This window comes from Crocuta crocuta, unplaced genomic scaffold (assembly GCF_008692635.1).
Source record: "Crocuta crocuta isolate KB4526 unplaced genomic scaffold, BGI_CrCroc_1.0 scaffold224, whole genome shotgun sequence".
NCBI lineage: Eukaryota > Metazoa > Chordata > Mammalia > Carnivora > Hyaenidae > Crocuta > Crocuta crocuta.
In genome coordinates this window covers 2,577,952-2,587,900 of record NW_027529545.1, presented here as the reverse complement: position 1 = coordinate 2,587,900, position 9,949 = coordinate 2,577,952, and the positions used below count along the sequence as shown (strand labels likewise).

General features: G+C 49.2%; 1 protein-coding gene across 1 annotated transcript in view; it reads right to left on the bottom strand.

Annotated features, from left to right (window-relative positions):
* The window catches only part of PRPS2 (phosphoribosyl pyrophosphate synthetase 2), a 41,713-nt gene that overhangs the window by 17,318 nt on the left and 14,446 nt on the right, over positions 1-9,949 (bottom strand). Inside the window, exon 2 of the mRNA XM_077761403.1 lies at positions 9,470-9,653. Within this exon, the coding sequence (XP_077617529.1) occupies positions 9,470-9,653 (184 nt within the window). The remainder of the gene's footprint in view (positions 1-9,469; positions 9,654-9,949) is intronic.

Genomic DNA, 9,949 nt, shown 5'->3' with positions numbered 1-9,949 from the left:
CGCGCGCGCGGCTCGGCCTCTCTGTGCTTTACTAAAAAATGACAAAGCTAATCCTGTTATTTGCCAAGAGGGGGATGTCACTGCCTTTGAGACTTGAAAGCAGAGTCTGCCCAAAGCTCCTGCCCTTGGATGTCCTAAGGAGCAACTGGCCTTTTTGTGGGCAAGAGGCAAGGGGATGCGCTCAGGTCCTCTCCTATCATCGCCCCGGGGGGTATCACCACCAGCCAGCCCCTCTGGCTGGGGGACATTCCCCTTGCCCCAGGGCCAGCCGTGCCACTGCCCTCTAAGTCCAGGCCACTGAAGAGACAGAAAGAGCCAACCTAACTGTGGCCATCCCTGTGATCCACGCGGAAGCCCTCCTGGATTCCCGTCACACGCAACACTTCGCGGCCAGTCGCCTCACCTCCTGGGACCCCTCCGGCTAACTGCTCCTCATCCAGTAACTCTTTCTCACTGCGAGAGCTTTACCTGTGCCACCTTCTCCCCCCTCCTCCGACGAAGCCCCTCACAAGTGCCTACGGCTGACAGATCGCCTCTGGACTCCCCGTGACAATTTACAAGAAATGTCGCGAACCGATACACCCTTGTCACGGTTTACTGAGGGTTCTTAAAGCATCGAAATGGAAAGGGCGCCTGGGTGGCTCAGCCAGCGAGGCGTCCGACTCTTGGTTTCGGCTCAGGTCGTCACCTCACAAGTCGTGGGTTCAAGCCCCTCATCGGGCTCTCTGCTCTCTCAGCACACAGCCTGCTTGGGATTCTCTGTCCCCCCCTCTCTCTGCCCCTTCCCTGCTCACGCTCTGTCTCAAAAATAATCATTAAAAAAAGTAAATAAAAATGGTAAATACCATGCTGGACACGCTACCCAAACTCCCTTTGAACTCCCTGAGGCTTGTCACATTTACCTCTAGCTACTTTAGTCCAAGGAGGCTGAGCTATATGCTCTTACTCAAGCCTGTTATTTTAGCCCCGGGCAAAACCACAAACATTTATACTGATAGTCAGTATGCCTTCGGGGTAGCTCGTGATTTGGAACACGATGGCAGCGACGAGGTTTCCTTACCTCCGATGGGGAGGAGATGAAAAATGGCTCCCCAAAAATGGCTCCTGTCTCCACTGTCTATGAGGCGCCATACTTTTGCTGGCAGCTCTGGCTAAGAAGGTTCCCAGGCATTCCAGACTCAACTCCCTGGAGGCCAAAGGACACCGCCTTGCCGGTATTTCCACACGCTGCTCTCAAGGAAAGTGACAGCCAGACCTCTGGCATGTTCCAAAGGGACATTCTTTCAAACGACAGATTAGAAAAATTGACCAGGGACGCCCAACAATTAGCCCCAGAGAAGGAGAGACAGTATTTGGACATCTAATAACTCTGGGTTCGATAAACAAAGCGAGCTCTGGTTTGAACCAAAGAACAATCTGGTCCTCCCAGAAATTCTAACGTTCTCACCACTTTCCATGCACCCACATGAAGCCACTGGCCTACTGAGAGAATGACAGCATTCATGAACCCGTATCGATGGGAAAATATGAGGAAGGCTGCAAAAAGGGTCTACTTTACTTGGCTCGTCCCACTTGACCAAAATGCAGTCCTGAGAAACCTCTCCATACTGCCCCTGGGCAGCGTCAATTGCCCAATGGACCAACTGAGGTTTGGCACATGGATTTCGCGCAGTTCCCCTCCCCCGCCTCCATCTCACGGATAGAAGTATGTTTTGGCCCTAGTTTGTATGTTTTCTCACTAGACCGAAGCTTCTCTTGTAGACAGGCCAGTGCCTTTCCGGCGGCTAACATTCTGTGAGGAAAAACGACCCCCTACCGGGGGATCCCCTCTTGAACGACGCAGTAACTAAAGAACCCATTTTACCAGTCAGGAGCTTCAACAAGGCGGTGCTATTTGGCCCGTCCATTGGGCGCACCGCCCTCAATCCTCGGGGCCGGCCAAATTTACGGATGACACTGTTGAGACTCAAGTGGCAAAATTTATAGACTCTCCAAATACCTTGGCCAGAGGTGCGGCCGTTAGTCCCTCCGTATCTCAGGTCCTCCCCGTTTTTGGAACTCATACATTCTCACCCTTGGAGAGAGAGGAATGACCATGCATTCTGGCGTCTCCCTCTTTCGCCCCCAGTTGATATAAGGAGAGGTCTTCGATACTGTCAAGGTCTAGTTGCTTCTATTAAACATAACCAGGCTCTGATAGAGCAGTCTTTTCACTGCGCACAGGAGACAGCGATCTGAACGCCTCACGCGTCGCCACTTGGGGAACTTTTTGGGAAAGACACCATCTCCACAAAGGCTCTTCAACCTCGCCGGAAAGGCCCTTATCAGCATCTGCTCACCGGCCACTGTGCGGACTCTTGCATCCACGTGACACAGCTAGAGAAAGCCCCAAACCCTGACTGGACCTGCATACCCTCTGGTGACAGGATTTCTCGGAATCGAAGCCGACGACACCTGGGAACGCAGCTTTCCCAAGCTGTCCGGACCAGGCCTGCGTGCTTTTTTCTCACTGTCGTTTCTGGTATCTCTTTTGAAGAAGGAAAACGCCCTTTATCAGCATTTCCCAATCTCTGGGCGTTTCCGGAAGGGTCAGGACGTTCATCCTCACAACACACATGGTTCTCAACAGCTCTTCGGAGAGAACCATGCTGCTTTAAAATGTCCTGAAAGTGCTGCTATTCTCGCAAAAGGGCTCACTGACTATTGCTTCAGGTCACGTGTGTACCCCAGGTTCCCAACTGCACTCGGTTATTTCCTTCGGGGGACTCTCACAGAAGTCCACTATTTTGTCTCATAGTCACTAGGTTTAGAAGGCAACTTTCAGGAGTCAAACATGACCCTGGGATGGCCTTCACAGGAAGAGGCCTTTCTTCCCCAAGTCCAACGAGGGCCAGTAAGTATCTTCAGACCTAGGGTTCTGGTTTAGAACTGACATACAGTCAGGAACTGTCATGTTGCTTTTGACGGTGCATTTCTCTATCAACTTTCGGCAGAAAGGATGTGCCCCTTAGGTTGATGCCGGCTCAGAGCTCAGGGTCTTGAGAAGATACAGACTTCAGATGAAAATTGCCCAAGAGCTGTCCCTTCTAATTCCCTCCCTGTTACTCAGTGTGGCGCTCACCCTCCGACGTGAGACATGACAGCCACGGAAGGTCCTTCCTGGCACCGAGAGATAAAAGCACTAGGTACAGAGGACCTGACCACTCATCGGCAATGCTCCCTGGGAAGGATCCTGATCGAAAGGGGGAAAGGTGAACTTCAGTAACAGGAACCCGCACGTAAATGGAGTCAGGGGGTTTGGGGAGGGGGAGTTTGAACACCCTCCCACTCCTTGTCAGTTGCCGACCCAAAGGGAAGAAGCAGACGTGACCTTGCATGTGGACTCGCAGTTGGTGATTCATCACAACCCAACTACCCCCTTTGCTCCTTCAAAAGTGTACCTTTCCTTTGTTCTCTGGAATGGCCTACCTTTGTTTGTTTGTTTAATGTTTATTTATTTTTGAATGAGGCAGAGAAACAGCATGAGCAGGGGAGGGGCAGAGAGAGAGGGAGGGAGACACAGAATCTGAAGCCGGCTCCAGGCTCTGTCTGAGAATGTCAGCAGAGCCCAACATGAGGCTCGAACTCACGAACTGCGAGACCGTGACCTGAGCCGAAGTCGGACGCTTAACCAACCGAGCCACCTAGACGCCCCGCCTACAGTTTTTTAAATTCTTGAATAAACCTACTTTTTTCTAGTAAAACAACTGGTAGGTTTACTTTTAAGGTTAGCAATACGTATATGACATACACAGGCATTCTTTCCAACCTCAAAATGTTACCAGTAGATGTTTCCAGAAAGTGAAATTATGGGGAAATAAGTATTTTTCAGGCTTCTTGACTAACTACGTATTATCACTCACGTTTTCACCGTTGAACTCCCCCGTTCTGTTCCAAGGTGCCCTTGGGACAAAAAGCCCCCGGACCAGTCTGGCTCTAGCTCCTATGACCTGATCTTCCTCCAGGCCCCAGCTACGAGGTTCCGTCCAGTCTGCACTGGGCCCACCCTCCCCCTCTTCCAGAAAACAATCTAAGCCTTGCCATCGACACCCACATGCCCACCTCACTCCCGTGCTGCGGCCGGGCCACTGCGTGTGACCCTCCGGGTCTCTGCGTGTGACCCTCCGGGTCTGGTTCAAATCTCCAAATGCTGCGACACTCAGAACTCCAGCGAGAAATGGGACTGTCCACTCTCAAAGAGACGCTGCACTGGCTGAGCACGTGGCCTCTGTCATCTGGGACCACCTTATACTACCCGCTGAAAGACTCCCATCAGAAGATGTTATATGTACGGATGTCATAGTTCGGAACGACCGTATGTATCCCTCAAGGGCAAAGAATTGGTTTTGGAGATTTTCACATACTCTGCAGCACACCGTTCTGTACCTTAAATATTTAATAACAGAATTGCTACCACGTCGAGTTTTCAAGCCTTAGTTATCTGCCTCAATGACTGTGAGAATGATTTAGCCTAACCCAATTTCAGGATAATTAAAAGAATAAATTGATCACTGGGACTTCTTTGTACGAGAATCTGATTCTCAACACTAATCAACGTGGGGCCCTTCCTACAATTTTATAATGGGCACAAACATTCCTCCGCGGTATCTAGCATTTGCTACTTCTGAGATGCAAAGCACAGGTAATTTCTAAATTCATACTCAGTGTATCAGACGCCGCCCTGCTAAACCCATACAATTGACAAGCTTTAGAAATTTACAAGATTAGGGGCGCCTGGGTGGCTCAGTCGGTTGAGCGTCCGACTTCGGCTCAGGTCATGATCTCATGGTTCGTGGGTTCAAGCCCGGCGTCGGGCTCTGTGCTGACAGCTAGCTCAGAGCCTGGAGCCTGCTTCGGATTCTGTATCTCCCCCTCTCTCTGACCCTTCCCTGCTCACGCGCTCTCTCTCTCTCTCTCTCTCTCTCTCTCTGAAATAAATAAAACATTAAAGAAAAAAAGAAATTTACAAGATTAGAGAAACTGACAGCAGGACAACTATTCTCACTTTCTCCAGATAAAAAATAGAAAGAAACAATCTGAGAATGGAAAAGAGAACATAACCTTGAAAATGATTTTGAAAAAAGCCTCGGGTCCCCTCCCCTGTCAGATACCACATTTGATCTCAGCCAAAAGGCTGAGAAGCGATCTTCTACCCTCTCAGATGTAATGATTTCCAGCTTTGCCCACGTCATACTGTTTGTACCAGGGAAGGAAACTAGCAATTATTGAGTGTCCACCATAACAGACGTCGGCCAAGTGCGGCCCATGAGACAGATCCAGCCTGTGGTCTGTTTGTGTACAACCTGTGGGCTGAGGATGGTTTTTAGGTTCTTAACAGGTTGAAAAACAATCCGACGAAGAGCATTTTGTGACGTCTGAAAAACATGAAATTCACAGCTCAGTGTCCGTAAATACAATTTTATTGGAACACAGACACATATATGGCTGCTTTCATGCAAAATGGTGGAGCTGACCAAGAGATCTGGTGGTCCGAAAGCGTAAAAATTTGACACCTGGCTCTTGTTGGAAAAAGTCGGTCTCCCCCTGTGTTTATTATAAGCTAAGCACTTCAGAAATGGTAGCAAATACTATCCTTAACATACACAGGAGAAAACAAAGAGTTTAAGCTGTTGTTACAAAGGACAAAGTGAGTAAATGGTGGTAAGCTCCTTCCAAGAGGGCGGTTCCGCGGAGATAACGGAAGCCAAGAGAAGACAGAAGCAGAGGTCGGAGGGACGTGGCCTCGAGCCAAGGAGCGAAGCCACCCCCAGAAGCTGGAAGAGGCAGGAAGGCTCGATCGTTCCCTCAAGCCTGCAGACGGTGCGGCTCTGTCACACCTCAGTTCTCGGCCTCTGGCCACCAGGATGGCAGGAGAAACTATTTGTATTGTCTTAAGCCCCCCAATTTAGAGTAATTTATTACAGCAGCGAAAGAAACCAAACGCCCACGACCGTCCACGATTCTTTCTTCTCTAGTAGGTTTCCTCTAACAATAAGCCACACAGTTTCTGAACTCAGGCCTCCCTCCACTGCTCTCCGTGAGGTCTCTGAATCATTATCCACATCCCTGCGTCTGCACTGTTGACAATGAACGTCTTATCTCTTCCATCAGCAGTTAAGCTCCGCCAAGTGTGGAACTGTCTGATGGGGTTCCAAACGAAAAACACCTTTTATAAAAACCTAAAGAAAAAGGGGAAGGGGGGGAATCTGGCTGATTGAGTCAGAAGAGCACGCCACTCTAGACCTCAGGGTCATGAGTTCGAGCCCCACGCTGCGTGCAGAGATTACTTAAAAAAATAAATTAAAAGGGGCGCCTGGGTGGCTCAGTCGGTTTAGCGTCTGACTTTGGCTCAGGTCACGAGCTCGCAGTTTGTGAGTTCGAGTCCCACGTCGGGCTCTATGCTGACAGCTTGGAGCCTGGAGTCTGCTTCGGATTCTGTGCCTCCCTCTCTCTGCCTCTCCCCTGCTTATGCTCTGCCTTTATCTCAAAAATAAACAAACATTAAAAAAATAAAATAAAATAAACAGAACACTAAAAACAGCTACCAGGTGGTTTCCAAGAAACTCGCTTACAGCAAAGTGATTCAGAGGGAGTGAAAGGAAACAGGTGCCCTAAACGGCCCCAAACAGATACCCACCCAAATGTCTGACACCAGGAGGCAAGGTGAAGAGCTAGACAGGTGTCACAGAGCAGGCAGACCCGCTAGTGTCTGAGGGACCCCGTGGGGTTCTCCTCGGCAGCAAGGTGGCTGGCAGATGCCAGAGGCCAGGAGTGTGGTCGCATCCCTGGAAAGCAGGAGATGGGCTCACACAAAGGGCCAGGGCCAAGCTGTGCCAGTTTCTCTAACAAAGACTTCATTATGAATGGACACGAGCAACAAAGTTTGAAAATACAACCTTGGAAACAGAAGTAACCGCAAACTGGATACTCACAAGCAAAACATGTAGCAGTCTCGATCGGTCGGTATCAGTTAAGGAAAAGTTAGGGCTACCCTGTACCACTACTGTGTGGGACAGGGGCGGCTGTAACAATAAAAGGAATTATTTACCCAAGAAGATACAATGCACTGCTTATCTCAGCACCAAAGGCAAGAGTTACACCGCAGAGAAACAGCAGAATATTATTGGCTCCTCTGTGATATGGACAACAACGAAGGTGCTAAACAATGGAAACTCAAATGGGAAGAATGCCTAAGACAGGACATCAGACTTAGGGGACAAGAGCGAATGGAAGCTTAGTAGCTAAAAATGCAGAGAACACTTCCCAATCAGGTTGAATAAAAGATGCTGCATAAAGAACAAGGAAGAGGTCAGAGGCTTCACAGCAGCGTATGTGGCTTAAAGTTCTGGCTGCCCTCGGCGAAAGCTCAATCACAAAGTGACATACACACGGTCACAGAGTCACACGCACACTCTCTCATGACCAATCAATGCTCTAAAATCCAAGGGTTGGCAAACTGGCCCGTGGGCCAAATCCAGCCAGCCCCTGGTTTCTGTACTGCTTGTGAGTGAATAATGGTTTTTACGTGACTAAATAGCTGGATTTTAAAAAAAAAAATCAAAAGAAGGACATTTTATGGCAAGTGACAATGACATGAAATTCACATTTCAGTATCGATACTCAAAGGTTTCATTGGAATCCAGCCACACCCGCCATTTACATACCGCCTGTGTCTGTGAGATACAACCAGAGCTCAGCTGCTGCCGCGGAGACCAGACACCCCATTACAGAAAAAGTCTGCTGACCCCTTCTAACCGATACAGGGCAAATCATATCTCAGTTGCAGAATCGAGTTCTGGAGATCACATTTCTAGTGAAAAATTAAGTGAGAGCTGTGTTCAGCATGGGGCCTGGGAATCGCACTTGAAGAGTCATTAAAACTTAGGGGGACCTCGGAACGGGAATTTGAACTCATAAAGGGATTTTGGGGGCGCCTGGGTGGCTCAGTCGGGCCAGCCTCGGACTCTTCTTGATTTCAGCTCAGGTCATGATCTCATGGTTCGTGGGATCGAGCCCCACGTCATGTTCCACGCTGAGCCTGCTTGGGATTCCCTCCCTCTCTCGCTCTTGCTCTCAAAATCAATAAATACACTTAAAAGCAACTTTATAAAAGGATTTTTTTCATATAGGAGGGACTCTTGTATGCTGTTTGACAACCTGTGTTGTTTCAGAAAATAAATGAGGGAGATGAATGGAGGAGGTGTATCGGGGGAAACTTTCCTCATGATCAGTCACATCACAGAACAGCCACGTGTCTTGCAAAATGGAAGGACTCACATGGAACCCGAATGAACAGCTACCTACTCGTAAGAGACATAAAGCAGATAAAAGCCTAGGGGTTGATCCCTATCGTGGTTTGAGTGATATCCCCCCTAAAACCCGTCCACCCAGAGCCTCAGAATGTGACCTTGTTTAAAAACAGGACATTTGCAGGGACGCCCGGCTTGGCTCGGTCAGAAGCGACTGCGACTCTTGATCTCAGGGTTGTGAGTTCGAGCCCCACCTTGGATGCAGCGATTACTTAAACAGAATTTGAAATAACAATAAAGAAATAGTAAAAGATAGAAGGCAAAGATCAAAATGCAATCGCTCTGGATGAGGATGGGTTCTAATCCAGCAACGGTCCTTTTGTAAAAGAGGAAAGTACACACGGACACAGGGAAGAAGGCCATGNCTTCCAGAAGCCGAGGAATGCCAGGAGCCACCGGAAATCCAAAGAGGCAAAGAAGGCTTCTTCTCCCGCGGAGTCTCCCAAACTGTGACAGAACACATTTCTGTTGTTTTAGGCCACCCAGTCTGTGGTAATGTGCTACAGCTGCTGTGGTAAACTAATACAATCCCCTCTACGTTTCCCTGGAAATTCCAACTTCTCTCCCTTCTCCCAAAGGCAGGGACTAGACCTTTAATTTCTTCCAGAAACCCACACAGCCTCCTCTAGCCCCCGTGCTGCTAAAGGAAAAAGTCAACGATGTTACCTTTATCACTTTGTAACCTTTCAAGAAGAACAAAGGTAACATCGTTGACTTTTTCCTTGCAAGACTATAGGGTAGAATCACAACCAAGAGACTGGCGTTGATACGCTCCAGGGATGTGATCCCCACTCCCCGATTTTCTGTACTCGGCGAGTGGGGGTGGGGTTATTAAGTTCTAGCCACCACCATAAAGATACACGGCAATTTCATCACCGGGGCTGTTTGGGATCGTAATACATGCAAAAACATGCCTTATCTGTATGTAGATCTATAAATATTAACAGAATGGCCGGTTCAGAGACAAACCTTTGAAAAGCCAGGATGAGAAACCCTATTTCCACGATCCTTAAAACAGAAAGCAGTGCTTTCCAGAGAGTCGGAGTTAATATGGGAGGGTAGGGGGGAATGTGGAGGCTTAACCCAGAGCAGGTTCTTCCAACAGGACGCCAATCTCATACCTTGTCCTTTTTATCCTGTCGAGCGTACGGAAAACACGGGATCACGGCAGTCACCCTGGAAGACGACGCGATCTTGCAGGCGTTGATCATGATAAGGAGCTCCATCAGGTTGTCGTTGATTTCTCCGCAGCCACTCTGGATGATATAGACATCTTCGCCCCTCACGCTCTCACCGATCTCGACGCTGGGAAAAGAAAAATGCCATCCGTTATGAGTCGAGTCTACTTGCGGCCTTAGAGGTCCCCCGGAGCACCAGTACGTAGGGGGACTGGCCAGGGCGCACCACACGGTGTGCTCATGGCCAGGACTTATTACAGGGAAAGCATGCAGAACACACCGAGCAAAGGGAAAAGGCGCAAGCAGCAAAATCGGTAGGAAAGCAGGCGCGAGCTTCGAGGAGTCGCCCTGTGGTGGAGTCACACAGGTTGAGCTCGGCTCCCCCCAGCAACATGCTCATTGGCATCTAGGGTATGATCAGGG